Source organism: Delphinus delphis, chromosome 11 (assembly GCF_949987515.2).
Source record: "Delphinus delphis chromosome 11, mDelDel1.2, whole genome shotgun sequence".
In the NCBI taxonomy this organism is placed as follows: Eukaryota; Metazoa; Chordata; class Mammalia; order Artiodactyla; family Delphinidae; genus Delphinus; species Delphinus delphis.
In genome coordinates this window covers 44437986-44461571 of record NC_082693.1, presented here as the reverse complement: position 1 = coordinate 44461571, position 23586 = coordinate 44437986, and the positions used below count along the sequence as shown (strand labels likewise).

Below are 23586 nucleotides of genomic sequence, written 5' to 3'. Positions count from 1 at the left end.
TTCTCGTGGCCGGCCTCCCGGGGTTGAGTTCCGCGCTTCATGGCGGCGTTTGACCCCGCCGAGCTGCCCGAGCTGCTTAAGCTTTATTACCGGAGGCTCTTTCCCTACGCCCAGTACTATCGCTGGCTCAACTATGGCGGAGGTGATGGAGGCGGGGAGCGGGGTGGGAAGTGGGTTGGGAGGGGAACGTGAGGAGGTTTCAGGAGGGTACCTTGGGATGACAATATGAAGCGCCTCCTGTGCGCCAGGCGTTGTGCCGGGCACCGTCTTGCGTTATCTTGAGCCCTCCCCCTCACCTCTGAGGTGTAAATGGGCCGAGAGAGGTTGTAATGACCAGCCTACTGCTACGCATTGTAAGGCAGAACCGCTGCTCCTATCACTCCTTGGTCAGACTCAAGTGGTCGGACTCACTTTCGGTTCGGTGTTTATCTGCAGCCAAGGGGGGGTTACCGGGTCATAGCATGAAGCTGCAGAGGCGTGATCAGCTCAGGGACAGAGGGGCATCTCCTAAAAGAGGAGAGGTACTTAACTCTTCCCAGGAATTTACTAGTGCCCACCGAGGAAAAAGAGGTGGTATTACATATTGAAAATATTTCTGCATCTTTTCCTCATTTTTACTTTTCCCTGTTAGATGCGGGATGGTAAACCCCTTCAAATTAGGAACTACTTCTTGTCTTTTTTTTTTTTTTTAACATGTAGCACAGTGCTGAGCACAGAGGACTCATTAAAAATATCTTCTCTGGGGTGTGCTCAGAGCAGGGGGTCTGAAGAAATGGCTCATGTGTTTACAACACACCCAACAGGAATTAGGGTTCATTGTGACAAGGGGCACAAAACTTGTGGCCTTCCTATGAACAGATACCCAACACGTATGCCCCCTTCACCTGCACGTGGCTGCTGGGCAGGACCAGTGGGACAGGGCTCAGTACTGGGAGGAAAGCTACAGTATTCAGTGGGGGAGTTTGCCACCTGGAGCGTGTCCGGTCCACGTGTGGCTGGGCCATGAGTGGTGTTATAGGCATAAAGGCTTTGAACCCCTCTATTCAAGGAAAAAAGAAAAATAGATTCCGTGTATATGCCATTCTGGAAAAGGCAAAACAATGGAGACAATAAAAAGATCAGTGGTTGCCCGGAGTTTGCGGGGAGGGGAGATGAATACATAGAATACAGAAGTTTTTATGAGCGGTGAAAATACTTTGTATGACATTATAATGATTTTATGTCATCATACTATTGTCCAAACCGTAGAATGTGCAACACTATTCACTTCGTAAAGCGAACCCTAAGATGAACTAGGGACTTTGGTGATTATGATGTGTCAGTGCAGTTCAGCCTTAATTTTTAAAAAAAAGTCTTAAAAAGAATTAACACTCAGGGTAGACGTTTTTGGCAAAACCTTTGTTTCACTTCTATATATGTATACACATTATATATGTGTTTGTTGGACTGTGATGTAAAATGTGCTTTTTAGAATAAAAAAGTTTGCAGGTTACTGTAGTTATACTGGCAAATAAAAGCACAAATTAAAAAGAAAAAAATATATATATTCTCATTGGTTAATGTTTTAATGCTCTGAGCTGGGTAAAGTACCAAATTAATTTTTAAAGTGTACATTTATTTTGCAGTGGTAAAGAATTACTTTCAACACCGTGAATTTTCCTTCACATTGAAAGATGATATTTACATTCGTTACCAATCCTTCAACAACCAGAGTGATCTGGAAAAGGAGCTGCAGAAAATGAATCCGTACAAGATTGATATAGGCGCGGTATATTCCCACAGAGTAAGAAATCCATTTTTTATGTAGTTTGTTGTTTTTTAAACCAAGAATGGATTGGTGCCCCTAGCATTTTGAGATAAATTTTTAGAGTTTATTTTAGTTGAAGAGCCACAAATTGTCCTTTGATGCTTTACATTGCTGACTGGAAATAGTTTGGAAGTGAATTGGTTGTATTCTCACTAGAACAAAAAAAAGAGTATCTGGCTAAAAGACTACGAAGTCAGCGTGGTTGAGCACAGAGGGCATTGGAGAGAATCATTCTTGATTTCTCTATTTCTCTCACACCTGTATCTGTTTCACTAGGAAATCTCTTTAGCTCTACCATAATAATACCTAAAATCCAACCACTGCTACTAGTGCTGCTACCATCATCATCACCATCTCTAATCTAAATTACTGTAAAAACTTTCTAACACTTTGCTCCTGTAGACTCTAGACTCTATTCTCAACACAGCAGCCAGAAGGATCCTTTTAAAACAAGATTGTCATGATTCCTCTGCTCAAAACCATTCTCCAGTGGCTCCCCATTTCACTCCAAGTAAGAGCCCCTCTCTCCTGCTCAGTCACTCCTCACCTGCCACACTGGCCCGTGCTCAAGCAGTTTCCACTGCCTAGAACCCATTTCCCCAAATATCTTATTGGTTCATTCCCTCACCTCCTTTAAGTCCTTACTCAGTGAGGCGTCTGCAGCCTGCCATTCCTCCTACCTGCTCACCTCACTGATACATTCTAAGTGCCTAGAATACTGCTAGGCAGAGAGTACACAGTAATTATCTGCTGAATGAATAAACATACCAAAATTGTCCTTCTTCCTCTCCTTAAAAATACACACATGGTGGGGAAAATATACACATGAAATAATAGCTTTTGTATGGAGCTTTTTCATATGTTGTATAGCTTGTTTTTCATATCAATCCTCATTATTCTTTTTTTAATATAAATTTATTTTGTTTATATTTATTTTTGGCTGCGTTGGGTCTTCGTTGCTGTGTGCGGGCTTTCTCTAGTTGCGGCGAGCGGGGGTTACTCTTCGTTGCAGTGCGTGGGCTTCTCATTGCAGTGTCCTCTCGTTGCGGAGCACGGGCTCTAGGTGCGCAGGCTTCAGTAGTTGTGGCCCTTGGGCTCAGTAGTTGTGGCTCACGGGCTCAGCCACTCCGCAACATGTGGGATCTTCCCGGACCAGGGCTCGAACCCGTGTCCCCTGCATCGGCAGGCAGACTCCCAACCACTGTGCCACCAGGGAAGTGCCCTCATTATTCTTTTCACAAAGGAGAACTTCGATAATTTGCCCTAGGTCACACAATTTCTAAATGAGGGAGATGGGACCTGAATCCAGGTTTTCTGACTAAATCCCAGGGGAAGGGGAGAAGAAGAGGTAAGATAAGGCAGGCAGGGAAAATGCTTTGGAACAGTTTACTCCTCTTCAGAGGTGGAGATTAAAACTGAAGTCTCGTGCTTCCCTGGTGGCGCAGTGGTTGAGAGTCCACCTGCGGATGCAGGGGACACGGGTTCATGCCCCGGTCCAGGAAGATCCCACATACTGCGGAGCGGCTGGGCCCGTGAGCCATGGCCACTGAGCCTGCGCGTCCAGAGCCTATGCTCCACGGTGGGAGAGGCCACAGCAGTGAGAGGCCCGCGTATCGCAAAAAAAAAACAAAAAACAAAAAATTGAAGTCTCTGTAGAAGGGTCAAGTTGTCACTCTACTCCTTCTCCCTGGCACAGAAGCGGGGGGGGGATAGTGTCATTTTTTTTAATTGGACCAAGACAGAGGCATCTGTACACCTTTTTTGTGTGTTTTGTTTGTGATTTTTATCAGTTTTATGCGCATAGTTTACAGAATCAACTACTATTAATTAGGCTTTTTTTTTTTAAGGTCTCCTACTTTTCCCCCTAGTTTTTGCTCCCCAGAGGCAAGCATTTTCTTTTTGCTGATTGTTAAGGTATTTGCCTCCTTGTCTCTAAATAACATGATTATATTTCTTCTGTTTTTCCATTTTAAGCATTATCTACTGACCTTCCATTCTGGCAGATGAGAGTTTAGGGTTTTTTTAGTCTCACCCCCTACCCTCACCACACAGAGAACCTTCCTATTACCACATGCTCTTTGTATGTTTGTTAAAAATTAGGATTAGATCACTAATTCAACCCCAAACTGCTAATTATATAAATCTCCCAATGTATTCAGATCCATCAAGTATTTTGTCAGTTTCATCCTGAAGAAATTTCTCCTGCAGCCTTCTTAACTCCTCCTCTCTAAGCCTGATGGGTAAATATGAACTTGTAATCACCCTGGTTTCCTTTTACCTCTCTCCTGTGATCCTTGTTGCCTAGATCCTATGTTCTCTTTTTGGTTTACTCCCTTGTTTTGGTGGAGCACATCCTCCAGGAGCTTCCTAAGAAAAGGTGCATGGAAGACAAAATATTTCATACCTTCTGTATCTGGAAAATGTCTTCATTCTATCTTTATGCTTAACTAATGATTGAGTTTGTAAATCATTTTCCCTCAGAATTTTGAAGACATTGCTACATTATCTTCGAGTTTCCAATGTTGCTGTTAAGAAGACTAATGCCATTCTGATTCCTGTTCCATTGTGTTGGACCTGGAAACTCTTAGGATTTTCTTTTTTAAAAAAAAATTTATTTCTTTAATGTTGTACCTATTTTATTTATTTTTGGCTGCATTGAGTCTTCGTTGCTGTGTGCGGGCTTTCTCTAGTTGCGGCAAGCGGGGTCTACTCTTCGTTGCGGTGCGCGGGCTTCTCATTGAGGTGGCTTCTCTTGTTGCGGAGCACGGGCTCTAGGCACATGGGCTTCAGTAGTTGTGGCGCACGGGCTTAGTTGCTCCACGGCATGTGGGATCTTCCCTTACTAGGGCTCGAATACGTGTCGCCTGCATTGGCAGGTGGATTCTTAACCACTGCGCCACCAGGGAAGCCCCGCTCTTAGGATTTTCTACCTATCCCCTCTGTCCCTAATGGTGTACATCTTTTTTCATCTATTGTGCTAGATACCTGATGGACACATATGATCATGAGCTCATATCCTTCAATCCTGGGAAATTTTCCTTTTTTTTTTTCTTTAATAGATCTTTATTGGAGTATAATTGCTTCACAATACTGTGTTAGTTTCTGTTGTACAAAAAAGTGAATCAGCCATATGCATACATATGTCCCCATATCCCCTCCCTCTTGAGCCTCCCTCTCCCACCCCTCTAGGTCTTCGCAAAGCACCGAGCTGATCTCTCTGTGCTATGCTGCTGCTTCCCACTAACTAACTATTTTACATTCGGTAGTGTATATATGTCAGTGCTACTCTCACTTTGCCCCAGCTTCCCCCTCCCACCCTGTGTCCTCAAGTCCATTCTCTATGTCTACATCTTTATTCCTGCCCTGGAACTAGGTTCATCAGTACCATTTTTTTTTTTTTAGATTCCATATATGTGTTAGCATATGGTATTTGTTTTTCTCTTTCTGACTTACTTCACTCTGTGTGACAGACTCTAGGCCCATCCACCTGACTACAAATAACTCAGTTTCATTTCTTTTTATGACTGAGTAATATTCCATTTTGTATGTGTGCCACATCTTCTTTACCCATTCATCTGTGGATGGACATTTAGGTTGGTTCCAAGTCCTGGCTATTGTAAATAGTGCTGCAATGAACATTGTGGTACATGTCTCTTTTTGAATTATGGTTTTCTCAGGGTATATGCCCAGTAGTGGGATAGCTGGTTTGTATGGTAGTTCTATTTTTAGTTTTTTAAGAAACCTCCATACTGTTTTCCATTGTGGTTGTATCAATTTACGTTCCCACCAACAGTGCAGGAGGTTTCCCTTTTCACCACATCCTTTCCAGCATCTATTGTTTCTAGATTTTTTGATAATGGCCATTCTGACCCTTTTTATTTTTTTTAATTTATTTTTTACTTTTATTGATCTTTGTTATTGTTTTCTTTGTTTCTATTTCATTTATTTCTGCTCTGATCTTTATGATTTCTTTCCTTCTACTAACTTTGTGTTTTGTTTGTTCTTTCTCTATTTCCTTTAGGTGCAAGGTTAGATTGTGTGTTTGAGATGTTTGTTGTTTCTTGAGGTAGGATTGTATTGCTATAAACTTCCCTCTTAGAAGTGCTTTTGCTGCATCACATAGGTTTTGGATCATCGTGTTTTCATTATCATTTGTCTCTAGGTATTTTTTGATTTCCTCTTTGATTTCTTCAGTGATCTCTTGGTTATTTAGTAACATATTGTTTAGCCTCCATGTGTTTGTGTTTTTTACGTTTTTTTCCCTGTAATTGAGATCTAGTCTCATAGCATTGTGGTCAGAAAAGATGCTTGATGTGATTTCAATTTTCTTAAATTTACTGAGGCTTGATTTGTGACCCAAGATGTGATCTATCCTGGAGAATGTTCTGTGCGCATTTGAGAAGAAAGGTAATCTGCTGTTTGGATGGACTGTCCTATAAATATCAATTAAATCTATCTGGTCTATTGTGTCATTAAAGCTTGTGTTTCCTTATTAATTTTCTGTCGGGATGATCTGTCCATCGGTGTAAGTGAGGTGTTAAAGTCCCCCACTATTATTGTGTTACTGTTGATTTCCTCTTTTATAGCTGTTAGCAGTTGCCTTATGTATTGAGGTACTCCTATGTTGGGTGCATATATATTTATAATTGTTACATCTTCTTCTTGGATTGATCCCTTGATCATTATGTAGTGTCCTTCCTCGTCTCTTGTAACAGTCTTTATTTTAAAGTCTATTTTATCTGATATGAGTATTGCTACTCCAGCTTTCTTTTGATTTCCATTTGCATGGAATATCTTTTTCCATCCCCTCACTTTCAGTCTGTATGTGTCCCTAGATCTGAAGTGGGTCTCTTGTAGACAGCATATATATGGGTCTTGTTTTTGTATCCATTCAGTAAGCCTGTGTCTTTTGGTTGGAGCATTTAATCCATTTACGTTTAAGGTAATTACTGATATGTATGTTCCTATTACCATTTTCTTAATTGCTTTGGGTTTGTTATTATAAGTCCTTTTCTTCTCTTGTGTTTCCCAGTTAGAGAAGTTCCTTTAGCATTTGTTGTAGAGCTGGTTTGGTGGTGCTGAATTCCCTTCGCTTTTGCTTGTCTGTAAAGCTTTTGATTTCTCCATCAAATCTGGATGAGATCCTTGCCGGGTAGAGTAATCTTGGTTGTAGGTTTTTCCCTTTCATTACTTTAAATATGTCATGCCACTCCCTTCTCCCTTCTGGCTGAGAGTTTCTGCTGAGAAATCAGCTGTTAACCTTATGTTCCCTTGTATGTTATTTGTCATTTTTTCCTTGCTGCTTTCAATAATTTTTCTTTGTCTTTAATTTCTGCCAATTTGATTACTATGTGTCTCGGCGTGTTTCTCCTTGGATTTATCTCTGTGCTTCCTGGACTTGGGTGGCTATTTCCTTTCCCATGTTAGGGAAGTTTTCGACTATAATCTCTTCAGGTATTTTCTTGGGTCCTTTCTCTCTCTCCTCTCCTTCTGGGACTCCTATAATGCGAATGTTGTTGCGTTTAATGTCCCAGAGGTCCCTTAGGCTGTCTTCATTTCTTTTCATTCTTTTTTCTTTATTCTGTTCTGCAGCAGTGAATTCCACCATTCTGTCTTCCAGGTCACTTATCTGTTCTTCGGCCTCAGTAATTCTGCTATTGATTCCTTCTAGTGTATTTTTCATTTCAGTTATTGTATTGTTCATCTCTGTTTGTTTGTTCTTTAATTCTTCTAGGGCTTTGTTAAACATTTATTGCATCTTCTCGATCTTTGCCTCCATTCTTTTTCCAATGTCCTGGATCATCTTCACTATCATTATTCTGAATTCTTTTTCTGGAAGGTTGCCTATCTCCACTTCATTTAATTGTTTTTCTGGGGTTTTATCTTGTTCCTTCATCTGATACATAGCCCTCTGCCTTTCATCTTTTCTGTGAATGTGGTTTTTGTTCCTCAGGCTGCAGGATTATAGTTCTTCTTGTTTCTTCGGTCTGCCCTCTTGTCTGACCCTTTTTATTTTTAATATAATTTTTCCTACCTATTTTCTCTGGTCTCTAGAATTCCTAAAGGTGATTTTATGTCTTAGACTGGTCTTCTAATTCTTTTTTTTTCTTCCTTTTTTTTTTTTTCAGTATGCAGGCCTCTCACTGTTGTGGCCTCTCCCATTGTGGAGCACAGGCTCCGGAGACGCAGGCTTAGCGGCCATGGCTCATGGGCCCAGCCGCTCCGTGGCCTGTGGGATCTTCCCGGACCGGGGCACGAACCCGTGTCCCCTGCATCACAGGCGGACTCTCAACCACTGCGCCACCAGGGAAGCCCTTTCTTCCTATTTTTTAGTCTCCTTTTTCTCTACTTTCTGGGCAATTTCCTTAAAAGTTTTTCATTTCTGCTATTATATTTTCATTTCCAAGAACTTTTTTTTAGGACATCCTGTACTTTTTTCATTGATACATCTTCTCTCACTGAGGATATCAATGATAGTTTTTAAAATTTTTTTCTGTTCCACAGGCTCTTTTCTCTAAAGGTGCATTTTTTTTCTGTTTTTTTTCACTCCTTCATATCAGAGGTTTTCCTCATATGTCTGGTAGTTTCTTGCTTGTTGCTTATATTTAAGAATAGAGTACTAAAAAGCTGATTGGAGACTCTGTATACATGGCTGAGATTTCTTTACTACAGAGTGATCTGGCTGGGCTGTTTTATTGGGGCGAATCTCTGATGTCAATTTCTCTAGATCTTTACTAGAATGAAAACTCCAGTTGATGACTGATCTATTCCTAGAGCCTAATAACAGTGCCTGGCACACTTGGACAGAGTCTTCAGAAAGGAATCTTCCCGTCTCCTGCCTGGGGTGTTAGTGGAAGGGTACGGAGGAGAGGGCTGGGTCTCAGCATTCCCCATGTAAAGGTCTAATTAATCCTCTGAATATCTGTACAACACATCCTTCTTCAACTGTAACTGTTGTCCTCTCCCCAGCCCAGAGACCCTCTGTTTTACACTCTGCAGATAATAATTCAGGTATCTTTGCCAGGGAAATGGAAGCACAGTCACCTAGCTCCACAGAGTAAGTTTAGCACTATGGGGAACTAACTGCTTCATAAGTAGATTTTAAATCAATCCTCTTGTTTTTAATCTCACCTCCAGAGATGCCTGTTGTCACCTATTCCTGAGACTTTTGGGGATTCTGAGGTGTAAATTGGGTTCCTTCTTATCCTTTACTGAGAGCTGAAGATTCAGTTTTTTGGTTCTCCTTATAAAAATTGTGGTGGTATTGTCTCCTCTCTGGTTCTTTTTTTTTTTTTTTCCAGGACACCTCTTTATTGTGTTAGAAAAGGTTGGTTACAACAGTTTCTCTAGACATGGAAGGCAACACTGTCCCCAGACCCAGGGGGACCAGAAAATTTATAGCATCAGAGGAAAGCCAGGGCAGGAAGCCAGAGCCTACTGAGGACAGAGCTGGACTTAAGACCAGAATACTTTCTTCCCCCTGCTCCTTACCCAAGCCCAGGGTTCTTGCCCCAGCTTCAGCTGCCAAGACATCATCCTTCACCCCAAGATCCTCCTAGCTACCACAATTCAACAAAGGTGCAGTTGGGGAACTTCAGGGTGGGAGTACAGGCTGTGCCCCTAGCCCCGTGGCCTTTGCTCACCCTGAGGTACCCAGTGCCCGTCCCTCAGCCAGCTGTGCCTCCTGGGGAGGGGCCTAGTCATGCAGGTCAGGCAGGGAAAGGGGCTGCTCAGGTCACCAGGGCTTCCCTGGTGGCGCTGTGGTTGAGAGTCCGCCTGCCGATGCAGGGGACACGGGTTCGTGCCCCGGTTCAGGAAGATCCCATGTGCCGTGGAGCGGCTGGGCCCGTGAGCCATAGCCGCTGAACCTGCGTGTCCAGAGCCTGCGCTCCGCAACAGGAGAGGCCACAACAGTGAGAGGCCCGCATATCGCAAAAAACAAAACAAAACAAAAAAAATTTATTTTTGCACAGGTTTAGAGGAAGCCAAATAAGTATTTGTATTCAGTCCACCTTCTTTACCAGGTAGTCTATCGCCTCAAAGGAGATTACTTACAGCTTGAACCAGACTAATTGAGAGATGTTTTTGAATTATTGAAAATTTTTAAATACATTTCTGTTACTTATATGTTCAGTAACAATTAAGGTCCTTAAAATACCTTGCAGTAGGGCATTAATTATTTGTATGTACTTTTCCTTATCAGAAACCTAAAAACTCATTGTTACGATTTCTATTGATCAACAAATGTTTATTATACAATGTCATATATATCAATTATATCTCAATGGAACTAGAGAAAAAATATGGTAACGTATTTATCACATCTTGTTTTAAGTAGATGAAAGTTACACTGTCATCCATTCTGGATGTATAGGATCGAGTCAGTGAGCTTCAACTGACATAGACTTGGCATTATATGGTTTCTTCACTTCTCTTTGGCCACTTTTTCTGTGTAGGTAGAAAATAAGCATATCTGGCAGCATGGCAGCTGTTATAGAAACTGATTGTTATTTTGTACTTGTAGCCCAATCAACACAATACAGTGAAGCTGGGAGCTTTCCAGGCTCAGGAAAAAGAACTGGTGTTTGACATTGACATGACAGACTACGATGATGTGAGGAGATGTTGTAGGTGAGTTCCACGTGTTTTGATGGTAGGTGGGTGGTATCACTGACAAGGAGTAATGATGATTCTGCTCCAGTTCTGCAGACATATGTTCTAAGTGCTGGACCCTCATGACGATGGCCATACACATCATTGACCGAGCATTGAAGGGCAAGTATTAACAGTATCTGAGTGGGGTCAAATGCGAGAATCTGTTTTCCTCTGAATAGTAACCTGTCTATACCATTTTATAGTCAAATCTCATAAATTACTGACATGTTTCTTTGAAACATATGGTAGGGAAAATAAAAGATTAGAATAAAGTTGTAGTTAAAACTTTGATAAAGCTATTGATCAAATCATTTAATTTTTTCCCAATTCAATCTATTGAGCAACTTTTGCAGGCTAGGTACTGTGCTAGATGAGGGAACTATGAAAGATAACAATTCTTACTTCAGGTAGGTTATGCAGTCTAAGGAGGAAACAAGAAAATTCAGGATTACATATGCATTAATATGCACGGGATGCTATGGGGGTATAGAACAGCAGGAGTGCATACAGGAATGGGAAGAGATTAGATGAGAAAAGGCTTCCTAGAAGAGGTGATGATGAGGATGATAATGATAATAATAATAGCTAACTCTTATATAGGGGGCTTATGATGTACCAGGCACTGTTTCAAACACTTTAAATTTATTAAATCTCTTAATATCCCTAGACTGGGTCTTTAGAGATAAATGGCAGTTGGTCAGGGAGAGAAATGGAAGTACTGGGGCATGAAGACATTCTTAGCAGAGAGACCAGGGTAGGTAAAGAACTGAAGGCAAGAGCATGGGGGCATGGGAAACTATTGGGCTGGCCAAAAAGTTCATTCGCGGTTTTCTGTAAGAGGTTACAAAAGACCTGAACGAACTTTTTGGCCAACCCAATACAAATAATGTACAGTTGACCCTTGAACAACAAGGGTTTGAACAGCACATGTCCACCTATACAGATTTTTTTTCAATAGTAAATTCTACAGTACTCTATGATCTGTAGTTGGTTAAATCTGCAGATGTGGCACCGCAAACACAGAGGAACTGATGCAGAGGAACTGTTTCTACGGAGGGCCCACTATAAGTTGTACATGGATTTTCGACTGGGGAGCGTTGGCACGCCAATCCCCACTTCGTTCAAGGGTCAACTAATATAGTTAAGATGAGTACATGTGGATAAGAGGTTAAAAAAATGAAGCTAAAGAAGTAAGCAAGAACCAGGAATTCATAGATTTGTTTTAAAACCTATTTTTTCTCCCCTTGTCAGAGGACTTTGGATTTAAACATCGTCTCTGGGTATATTCTGGAAGAAGAGGTGTTCATTGCTGGGTCTGTGATGAATCAGTTAGAAAACTGTCCTCTGCAGTACGTTCTGGGATAGTTGAATATTTGAGTGTTGTAAAGGTAAGGTCTTCTTAATGATATTTACATTTCTTTGTTTGCTAGATATGACCAAGCCTGGTATGTTTTGTAACAAAATTAAACTATCTTTTAAGAATTTGTATTTCAGAGTAGATGATTTTACCAGTAGATCAATTAAAATCATAGTAGCTACATTTTTTAAGATGCTTCATATTTTGCTGTTAAGCATCCTCCTTTGTGGCATAAGGAAGATTAGTTTACTTTTCTGGTTCAAGTATGTCAAGTGAAGTTAACCCAGAAAGTTACATGTATTGAGACTATATAAAATGTCATCCAAGGTTCTATACTTTGACAGAATTTAATCAATATCTTTAGAACACGTTAAAGAAAGTTTTAATTATTTCATTTATGTTACATAATATACACGAAGTGTTTTTGTGATGGTTTGTTTTTCAGGGTGGTCAAGATGTTAAAAAGAAAGTTCACTTAAGTGAAAAAATTCATCCTTTTGTCAGGTCTGTTGGAAAAGACTCCATGAAGTTTAAGTTGTGTCTGATTTACCTGCATGTGCTTTTAGAATTACCTGATTAATTTTCTCTGCTGGGGTAGCATTTTACAATAATAATAGCTAGAGTTAATTGAGTGTCTATTTTATACGCTCCAGTATTCATGATAGGTGCTTCACAAATATTCTCATTGGTCTTCACAACAACCTCATTAGATACATGATGGTATCTCCATTTACAGATGAGAGAAGTGAGATTTGGAGAGATTGTATAATTTGCTTGGCTTCACACAAGTAATTATTAAATTCAGGATTCATGTCCTGGTCTGCTTGATTCCACTGAATTCACTACTTCTCCAGGATAATGGAAAGAGGATTTGCATTAGGAGTAAGAATCCCTATTCTGCCAGTTTAATACAACCTTGATAAATTTTAGAGCCTCTGTTTCTTATCAGTATAGGGAGAACAATGTCTGCTCCATCTATCTCACAGAGTTGTGGCAAAGATAAAATGAAACAGTAGAGGGACTTCCCTGGCGGTCCAGTGGTTAAGACTCTGTGCTTCCACTGCAGGGGGTGCGGGTAAATAAATAAACAGTAGATGTGAAGTCTATTTTCAAACTGCTAAGCACTATGTAAGTGTTGAGATGTTAAAGCAAGCAATTCAGAGTAGAAACTATAGACTGTATCCCACATCCTACTACTGATGTATTATTATGCTGTCCTGACTTGGTTGCTTTCCACCCTTGTTACAAACTAATGATGCTATTACCTTCTAAATTGTGGAGTTTAAAAAGTAAACATTTCTTGAATATCTAGTCTAAACCAAGTATTATGCTAGGTTCTTTCCCCTTAGAGTGTCTCATTTAACTCTTACAACCCTGTGAAGAGATGTAATTCCAGTTTTATCTAGTTAAGTTTTAGAAATTCAGTGAAAATAAGTACTAGCCTTCCAAGTGGACAAAAGCCATGTGGCATATGTGTTGCTAATAGTGTTGGGACTTTGTTATTGTTATTCCTACAGAAAATCTATAAACATAATAAAAAAATACTTTGAAGACTATGCCTTGGTTGATCAAGATATTCTTGAGAATAAAGAAAGCTGGGATAAGATTTTAGCCCTTGTTCCTGAAAATATCCTTTCCCAAGACCATTTCTATGTGAGCTACTTGTATTGATCTATGATATTATAAATGTGTTCTGCCTACATATTCTCATATGTTTATAAGTCTAATGTTTTTACACAAAACATCTCCTGTGTTTCTGCGTTTTTTAATCTCTAGTCTGGAATACAATAAGAAGCGAGGCCGTTTTGTAAATAAATTTCCTCATTTTGAAAGTTGATCCTCCTAAAATTAATGACTACTTAAAGGATGTGGGATCATCCTCAAAATATGTACAGACCAGGGACCAGTTTTACCTTAAACTATACAGTTATTTTGGCATTCTTTGTTATATCTAATATAGTTTAACAAGGGAATTTCTCTAAGGATATGTGTTTAATATTTGCATTTTAGAAAACAATAATTACTTTCTATGTGAACTTTAGATATCCTTGTGGTAATACATACTGAAAATAAGTTGTTCGTTGATGTGCCCTAAATGAGTGTGTTCCTTAATGACCCATCACCAATGCATGATGAACTTCAACAAAGCTTCCAAAAGCATCACAGTTCACTTCAGCGCTGGGAGCATTTGAAGAAAGCAGCCAGCAGATGTCAGGTATATTCCATTGAAATCTGTATTACAAATACAATAATGCAATTTTTAATTAAATTCTGATTGTTTTGCTTACTAAGTTAAAGATGATGAAGATCACTTTTTAACCACTTTAAAGAAATCCTCAAAAATTCCTACTGATCCTCATGCTGGATTTGCATCTACTTTTAGAATAACAGCAAAAATGACAAATGTGGACCCTGGCTTGAGTGGGAGATCATGCTCCAGTACTGTTTTCCACGACTGGATATCAATGTTAGCAAAGGAATCAATCATTTACTGAAGAGCCCTTTTAGTGTTCATCCTAAAACAGGTACTATGTAAAGCAAGTAAGGAAAATAAAAGAAAAATCAAAGTTATTTTTTGTTTTAGAAAGCATATCACTGGGTGTGAATGTCTGAAATAGTAAAGGTTGAAGACTTGTTCTGTCAGCTAATGCCCGCGTTCACTGACTTTTCAATTGCTGATTAGTAGCTGCCTGATGAGTTTCCGCTATGTAAATAATTTTTAGTTGGGTTTCTGAGGTTCATTGTTAGAAGTAGAGTTGGAGAGGAACTTAGAAATCACAGAACAATAGCTCTCATTGTACAGATGAGAAAACAGTGGCCCAAGAGGTTTAAGTGACTTGTCCACAGTCTTAAAACAAATTGTGGGGAATACCTTGGTGGTCCAGTGGTGAGGACTTGGCGCTTTCACTCATGGGGCCCATGTTTGATCCCTGGTCAGGGAACTAAGATCCTGCAAGCCTCGCAGTGCAGCCAGCAACTTTGTTCACTTTGTTATAAAGCAGAAACTAACACACCATTGCACAGAAACTAACACACCACTGCGCCACCAGGGAAGTCCCATAAATAATTTTTTTTAAAAATACTCCCAAATTGCCTTGTTTCCTTTAATAATCTACAGTGACTCTGTAGTGTATACATTTATACAGCCCCTTTTCAGAACTGCCAACACATAGGTGTCTTTTCAATTTCAGCAAATAACTCAAGGTAATGAAATGAACTATTTCCATCTATTCTGTTCCATTTTGAGGACTCTAAATTTGAGACTGTTGTACTTAAATATAGGAGGATATAGGGAAGAGGAAGATAGAAATAAAAGTAGAAATAACAGCAACTAGGTAATAGCTCAACAGTCTTTCACATCTATTTTTTGGTGTTTTGTTAAGAGAAATAAAAGACACACCTAGGGCTTTCCTGGTGGCGCAGTGGTTGAGAGTCCGCCTGCCGATGCAGGGAACACGGGTTCGTGCCCCGGTCCGGGAAGATCCCACGTGCCGCAGAGTGGCTGAGCCTGTGAGCCATGGCCGCTGAGCCTGCGCATCCAGAGCCTGTGCTCCGCAACGGGAGAGCCCCGAGTACCGCAAAAAAAAAAAAAGGACACACCTGATGTGCCTAAATACTGTTCTTAACAGATGAGTCTAACCCTCTTTCTAAGCCTTAGATTAAAATTTTAGCCAAAAATAACTCATAGGAGACAGCTTATAATGATCTGTATTCCAGTCTTCAGTTTATAACTTTTGATTCTCACAGGTCGCATTTCTGTGCCTATTGATTTACAGAAAGTGGATCAGTTTGATCCATTTACTGTTCCAACCATCAGGTATGTTCCAGATTACTGATCACTCATTTTTTGTTTGTGATTGTTGTCCTAAATGTGACGTATGTTGGATTAGATCCCTTCAAGAGAGGCAGCTTCTCTGAGGCTGTATGATGATGCCCTAGCAGAGCAACATTTCCTAGTGAGTTCCATAGAACACAAGTTTTTCAGCTGCTGTTATGCAAAAAGAGTTCAAATAAGTTTGGGAAATGCTGACTTAAGCAGATTAAAAGTTATTTACTGCAAAATTTCCTGGTCTTTAATATGCTAATGTGCATGGAAAACTCCAAGAAGAGATTATCATTTTTAGAATATCCCAAATTTAGTTGGCCACACAATTTTTTCACAGAAAATCTTGTGAGATTCATGTGCTTTCATACACTGGGTAATGTTGACCAAGAACCAACTTTAAAATTATCTTATTCTACTATCTGTAGTTCCATTTGCCATGAATTGGATGTTATTTCCACTAAAGAAGAAGAAAAAGAGAACGGAGCTGAATCTGATATCAAACATAGAACCAGAGGTAGGTTAATATATTGAAGTCTCACTTTAACATAATCTTTCTATATAGACATCTTTCTGTGACTCCAGTAATTAACTCGCCTTGGATTCAGACCAGAATAGATCAATGTTTATCCTGAAACCAGCTCAGTAACAAATAATATTATAGCAATGTTTCTGTCCTTCATCAATTGCCTAGATGGTGCTGTTGAATCCGATTTGAGTCAACAAATATTCACAAGTAACATCTGAATGCCAGGATCTATATTGTAAGATTAAATTGTCAGTTGGTTTTGATAGTTGTTTGAATCTCACAGTCTTTTTTTTTTTTATACAGCAGGTTCTTATTAGTTATCCATTTTATACATATTAGTGTATATATGTCAATCCCAATCTCCCAATTCATCCCACGACCACCACCACCGCCCGCCACTTTCCCCCTTGGTGTCCATACGTTTGTTCTCTACATCTGTGTCTCTATTTCTGCCCTGCACACCAGTTCATCTGTACCATTTTTCTAGGTTCCACATATATGCATTAATATACGATATTTGTTTTTCTCTTTCTGACTTACTTCACTCTGTATGACAGTCTCTAGATCCATCCATGTCTCTACAAATGACCCAATTCCATTTCTTTTATGGCTGAGTAATATTCCATTGTATATATGTACCACGTCTTCTTTATCTATTTATCTGTCGATGGGCATTTAGGTTGCTTCCATGACCTGGCTGTTGTAAATAGTGTTGCAATGAACATTGGGGTGCATGTGTCTTTTTGAATTATGGTTTTCTCTGGGTATATGCCCAGTAGTGAATCTCACAGTCTTATATTCAACAACTATTTATTTAACAACTACTATATATGCAATATTTTGTTCTCTACTTTGTCTTTATAGCTAGATGAGTGTTCTGTCTAAACTGTGATTGAATTGTATATTCAAGAATTTGAAGGAGCTGGGAATATAAAACTTCCTGTTAGTGAAAGTCAAATCTTCTTATACCAATACCCAAGAGACACTATAGCAGTAGAGTCCAATAGCACTTTCTGTGATGATGGAAATGTTATGCATGGCCCAAATGGTAATCACTAGCCATATGTGGCTTTTGAGCACTTGAAATGTGAGAAACTGGATTTTTAATTTCATTTAACTTTAAATAGCCTCATGTGGCTAGTGACTACTGTAATGGGCAGTGCAGATTTCTCATCTCTGACCTTTTTAGTCAAATGTTGCTACCCTTTTTTCAGATTCCAAGTTCAAATATCACTTCATATATTCTAGCTCTAACTTAATACGTAAACAAGTACATTCCACCATCATTATTTGTAGAATGATTACAAGCGTTCTGTTTAAAATATCGGAAAAAAGTCTCCAACATAAATAAACTGGAAAAAAGAACTCAGGGAAAACAGACAATGCAAGGAACAAGGGAAACCTTTTTTGTTTGGTTTGGTTTGTTTTGTTTTTTGTGGTACGTGGGCCTCTAACTGTTGTGGCCTCTCCCGTTGTGGAGCACAGGCTCTGGACGCGCAGGCTCAGCGGCCATGGCTCACGGGCCCAGCCGCTCCGCAGCATGTAGGATCTTCCCGGACCGGGGCACGAACCCGTGTCCCCTGCATCGGCAGGCGGACTCTCAACCACTGTGCCACCAGGGAAGCCCAGGAAACCTTTTTTAAAAAAAACGATATCTGGTCTTCCCTGGTGGTGTGGTGGTTAAGAATCCGCCTGCCAGTGCAGGGGACGTGGGTTCGAGCCCTGGTCCGGGAAGATCCCACATGCCACGGAGCAACTAAGCCCATGCATCACAACTACTGAGCCTGTGCTCTAGAGCCTGCGGGCCACAGCTGCTGAGCCTGCGTGCCACATCTATTGAAGCCTGCGCAACTAGGGCCCACGCACAGCAACGAAGACCCAACACAGCCAAAAATAAAAATAAATATAATAAATAAATTTATATTAAAAAGAAAAACGATATCCTCAGAGAATAAGAGAAGATAGTGTAGCCATGAAACAAGACCAAAATGCTATGAAAAAGAAACACTCAGAGAATAAGAAAGAGATCTTAAAAATCAAAAAAATCACCATTTGAATAAAAAATTCAATGGAAGGGCTGGAAGAGAAAAGTTGAGATTTCCCAGAAAGTAATACAAAAAAGACAAGTTAGTTGTTTTTTTAAGGAAAAGAAAGATAAAATTAAAGACTGGTTCAGGAGGTCTAATATCTGACAGAAAAAGAATAAATAAAACAGAGAGGAAAAAATTGTCAAAATTATATAGGACGACATCCCAGAAATGAGCCCTTGTTGAAAGGGCTCAGCATAATAAGAATGATGTGCCTACACCAAGGCACATCATTTTGAAATTTAACACTGAGAATTAAGAGAAGATCTTAAGAGCTTTCAGACCCCTTCCTCCTACTACCCCTCCCCAACAAAAAAGCCATAGAGCTAGGAAGAATGGCCTTAGATTTCTAAGTAACAATGGAAGTATTCATTTTTAGAAGTGAATGCTAGGAAAGAAAAAAGTAGTTGCCATTCAAGAAGATGGAAAGGTCAGAATTAGGGCAGGAGGCTGCTATTTTTTTCCACTATAAACCTGTTAGGACTATTTTACTTTTTTTAACCAAGTGCATATATTACTGTAACACAACTTTTTAAATTTAATATTATCTCTTTGTGGACATCTTTTTCCTTTGTTCAGAGGTTTTGAGCAAGCAAGTTTTGGCTCCCTATAAGGAGAAGCTTTGTAATAAATACAAGTGTTCAAACATAAACTGCACTGCCTATCATTTCAAGTATTCATAAAGGCTAATAGCCATCAGTAAATCAGGGATGCTCTAGAGGTAGTGGGAGGCTGGAATAGGGGATATGTAAGTTCCTTATTATTTCTTTAGTTTCTGTGATTGTAAGCTTTTGTCCACTTTCAGATTAGTACCATTTGCTGCTTCCCTTCTACTTCTCAAATCCTGGAATGTTCTCCACTCTCCTTTCTATCTAATTAAATCTTTTTTTCTAAGACCTAGTTCATAGCCACCTCAGTCAACTTTGATTGGTCAATTCCTTTTTTCTTTTTTTTTTTTAAATTAATTTTATTTATTTATTTTTGGCTGTGTTGGGCCTTCGTTGCTGCATGCAGTGTTTCTCTAGCTGCAGCGAGCAGGGGCTACTCTTCATAGAGGTGCACAGGCTTCTCATTGCAGTGGCTTCTCGTTGCAGTGCACAGGCTCTAGGCGCGTGGGCTTCAGTAGTTGTGGCACACAGGTTCAGTAGTTGTGGCGCACAGGCTTTGTTGCTCCACAACATATGGAATGTTCCTGGACCAGGGCTTGAACCCATGTCCCCTGCATTGGCAGGTGGATTCTCAACCACTGCACCCCCAGGGAAGTTCTGGTCAATTCTTTGGACTCATACTTATCCATATGCCTGTTTGGCCTTTAATTATATATTGTTTTCTATCACTACATATAGGAGTTGTTTTTCCAGCTCATTCCAAAACTTCTTGAGGGAATTCCCTGGCAGTGCGGTGGTTAGGACTCCGAGCTTCCACTGGGCCCCGGGTTCCATCCCTGGTCGAGGAACTAAGATCCTGCAAGCCACACAGCATGGCCCAAATAAATAAATTTTTAAAAATAAAAACTTCTTGGGCTTCCCTGGTGGCGCAGTGGTTGAGAGTCCGCCTGCTGATGCAGGGGATATGGGTTTGTGCCCCGGTCTGGGAAGATCCCACATGCCGCGGAGCAGCTGGGCCCGTGAGCCATGGTTGCTGAGCCTGCACATCCGGAGCCTGTGCTCCGCAATGGGAGAGGCCACAACAGTGAGAGGCCCGCGTACCGCAAAGAAAAAATAATAATAATAAAAAATAAAAACTTCTTGAGACCAAGTAGTATGGCTTATACATTTTTATAATTTAGCATAGTACTCAATATATTGTATAATAGGCAGTTGTAAATATTTGTTTAATTTGTAAGTATTTGTTTAATAATTATATGGAGAGCTTATTATATATTCCACAATGGTGAAACAAATATAGAGGCCTTCATCCAAGGAGCTTACAATTTTGAATTAAAGGTTCAAAGTAAAATGTGGTTGAACCCAAACTAAATTGTTTCTTTGGTATAAGTTTATTTATCTTAAGAAAATTTATATATTAAAAATTTAGAACAAAATTATAATCTACTTTCATAATTGCCACAATTGAGATATTCATCCATAATACTCTCATCAAGATTCCTTTTCCAGTCCCAAGTAAGTCAGATAACATTTACTAAAAAAATTTTTAAGTATAGTTTCTTTTTTATGTTTTGTTTTCTGTTTTAAGATTTTTTGTTTGTTTGTTTAATTTTTTGGCCACGTGGCATGCGGGATCTTAGTTCCCCAACCAGGGATCAAACCTACACCCCCTGCAGTGGAAGCGTGTAGTCTTAACCACTGGACCAAGGGCAAAGTCCCTAGTTTCTTTTTTTACTCTTTCCGGTAAACTATTATGAGGACTCTTAATTCCATGCAGACAAAATCCAAACCTCATTTTGATCTCAATTAGATTTTTGCCTCCTTTGGGTATTAATTATAGATTGTTTAATTAAATGGATGATTAAGATTCTGTATTCAAAATTTTATGTACATTTTTAAGACTGTTTTATAGATCAAAGAATACCTGTACTTAATGCATGTGACTATCAACTTCTGATTGTTGTCAGAAGGCATGGCCCTGACTTCACATTTTTAATGTTTTGCTCTGTTGGTAAAACTATTTATTATTAAAGCCACAATTTCTAAAGGAAGGAATGTTTGATGGGACTTAACACATAGCAGTAGATGATGCTATGACTGACTGCTAGAGTAGATGTGTACACGTGGTTTGGATGTTTTAGAGCAGCACTGTCTGATACATTAGCCACATGTGGCTATTAGCCACAGATTTTTTTAATTTTAATTAATTTAAACTTAAAAACTGATAATCGATTCAATTATTGGAGAACTTTTAAGTATGTTTGGAAAAATTAGTTATATGAGCTTTTTTATCTATATATTTTATAATTTAAATCTAGATCAAGTATTTCCAATGATAATATAGTATCTAAATTGAGATGTACTTTAAGTACAAAATACTAGATTTCAAAGAAGTGTGAAAGAATGTAAAATATTTCAATCTTTATCACATGTTGAAATGATATTTTAGATGAAATGATATTTTAGATATAATGGGTTAAATAAAATACATTATTAAAATTAATTTCACCTTTTTAATATGGCTACTAGAATGTTTTAAATTACACATTTCTTATTATATTTCTATTGGACAGCGCTATTCTAGAGAATTTTTACAAGAAACTTATACTTTCATGTTATTCTTGCTGCCAAAATGCTAATTATAATTCATGGTCTTCATAATTTAGATTACAAGAAGACCAGTCTAGGTCCTTTTGTAAAAGTTTTTGAGCAGTTTCTTGAAAACCTGGATAAATCTCGAAAAGGAGAACTTCTCAAGAAGAGTGGTAAGATTCTATACCTTTCCCTTATAGCTATTTAGGTCTTAGTACAGGTAGTTTAAAACATCCAGCAAGTGAACAATTTTTAGAGCTGTAATCTTTCTCCTCTCAAGAAAAGTTACTAGTTTATCTCACTATCCTTAGTATTTTGAAAAGTGGGGTCCCTTAATTCAATTCAGCACACACTCATTTTAACACCTTCTATGTGTCAGGTACTATGAGGGAAACAAAAATGAATTATACAAAGATGAATTCCACATGATGGCTCCCCTGCCCTTAAGGAGTACTAACTGGTACAAAACAAAGAAGTACAAAATGCTAAGAGATCTCGTCTGATTGAGAGAACCTGAGAAGATTTTATATGAAAAGGGTGGTATTTGAACTCTATTTCAGTGAGCTGCTGTACGAATTCTAATCCCCAATGCTAATATATCATACCTTGAGGTATGAGTAGGATTTCCGCAAGCAGAGATTTGATGAGGTAAAGGTACAGGAGTGGAAAAAGGAGACAGGTTGTTCATTCTTGAAGGAACAGCAGGAACAAAGGCATAGAAGCAGGAAAGCATCAAGTCACTCTAGAGGCCATCAAGTAGTACAGCTTATCTGGTAAAAGATGCGTCAGGAAGTGATGGGAGAGAAATCCGAAGAAGCAGACTGAAGCCAGAGTATAGATGGCCTCGAATTCCAGTCTTGGGAGTTTGAGCTTAATTCAGATGGGACAGGGAAGCTATTAAAGGTTTTTGAGAAAGGGAGTGCCATGATTTGTAGTTTTATCTATAATAGAAAGATAAATCTAGCAACAGTATATCTGGGGAGAAGCAGGGGATAGACTAGAGCCCAAGAGATCAATTGAGCTATTAGTATTAGAACAGTAGAATTGGAGATCTCCAAAAAGTGCAACTACTGGAGCCATCCTTGAAACTTGGTAATGATTTTTTGGAAGTTGAAAGATCTAAGTAAAAGTGTCACAGAAGCCAAGGGAAAGGAAAGTTTCAAGGAGATTATCAAGTGTCAAATGCAGTAGAGAACTGATAAAATCCTGTTGGATATAAGAGCGAGAAGGAGGTGCTAGGAGGATAGCAGTGTCAAAGGAAGAGTTCTTTGAATAGGAGATGCCTGAGCATATGTGTAAGCCAAAAGGAAAAAAATCAACAGTGAATATTATTCAAGAGATTGATGGATACCATAGAAAACTGGCAGTGTTATAAAAATACAAACTCCCTTTCCACTTCATTTTTTAACAAAATGTGTGGTGGTTAAAAAGTAGTGCCTAAGATAATGCTCTAACTCATAGTAGCCACTCAAATATGTGCTTGTTGAATGAACAGTGATGACTCTGAACTTGGAAAGCCTCATTGAAGCTGCCATTCCAACTGGTCATATTAAGTCCTTTGTATTCTTGTTCTGTACTAGCTCAGCCTATAATGTTGGCTTCAGCAAATGTGAAAGCAAATCTTTATGCATGATGTGAATTTAATGGAAGCATTAAGCAAATCAGGATGTGAAATAAATGGGCTTTGTTTTGTTTTCCTTTACTATCCTTGATAAAAATCTGTTCTATTTTAGATTTACAAAAAGACTTCTGAAGATAACAACTCCCTTTTTACCAATGTGGATACCTTCTCCCTTCAACCAAGAATCAAATACTTCAAGAGCCATTTAATAAATATAGCAGAACTGTGTATGTGTCTTAATGCTCAAAGCAAAATTTTCTTTTCTTGAAAAATAATTATGTTGAAAAGATTCCTGAGACCACCAAAGGAGAATATTCAGGCTCCTGGAAGGAGCAATAATAGGAGGATATAAGTGGATTGCAGATTAATTTGTAAAATTTAATATTATAATTCTAAGATTTCTGATATAGGTACTCACTTCTACCAGTTGCCATATATGGAGGTAAGTGAGCAGTAATATGCCCAAGATTTTGATGTCAGTTCACCAGATTCAGCCTCCATATTTCT

The 23586-nt window shown here is 39.1% G+C and overlaps 1 protein-coding gene and 1 non-coding gene across 2 annotated transcripts; both read left to right on the top strand.

The window, feature by feature from the left end:
* Nucleotides 1-23307, top strand: PRIM1 (DNA primase subunit 1). Its single transcript, XM_060025030.1, has 13 exons — nt 1-142; nt 1626-1783; nt 10332-10438; nt 10509-10582; nt 11714-11850; nt 12265-12323; nt 13337-13446; nt 13943-14034; nt 14203-14344; nt 15567-15636; nt 16071-16159; nt 21533-21631; nt 23192-23307. The coding sequence occupies exons 1-13, from the start codon at nt 40-42 to the stop codon at nt 23209-23211; spliced, it is 1260 nt and encodes a 419-aa protein (XP_059881013.1). The 5' UTR covers nt 1-39; the 3' UTR covers nt 23212-23307.
* On the top strand, nt 742-871 carry LOC132434650 (small nucleolar RNA SNORA11). Its single transcript, XR_009521368.1, has one exon. It is a non-coding gene; the product is annotated as a small nucleolar RNA SNORA11 (small nucleolar RNA).
* Nucleotides 23308-23586: the final 279 nt, after the last annotated feature.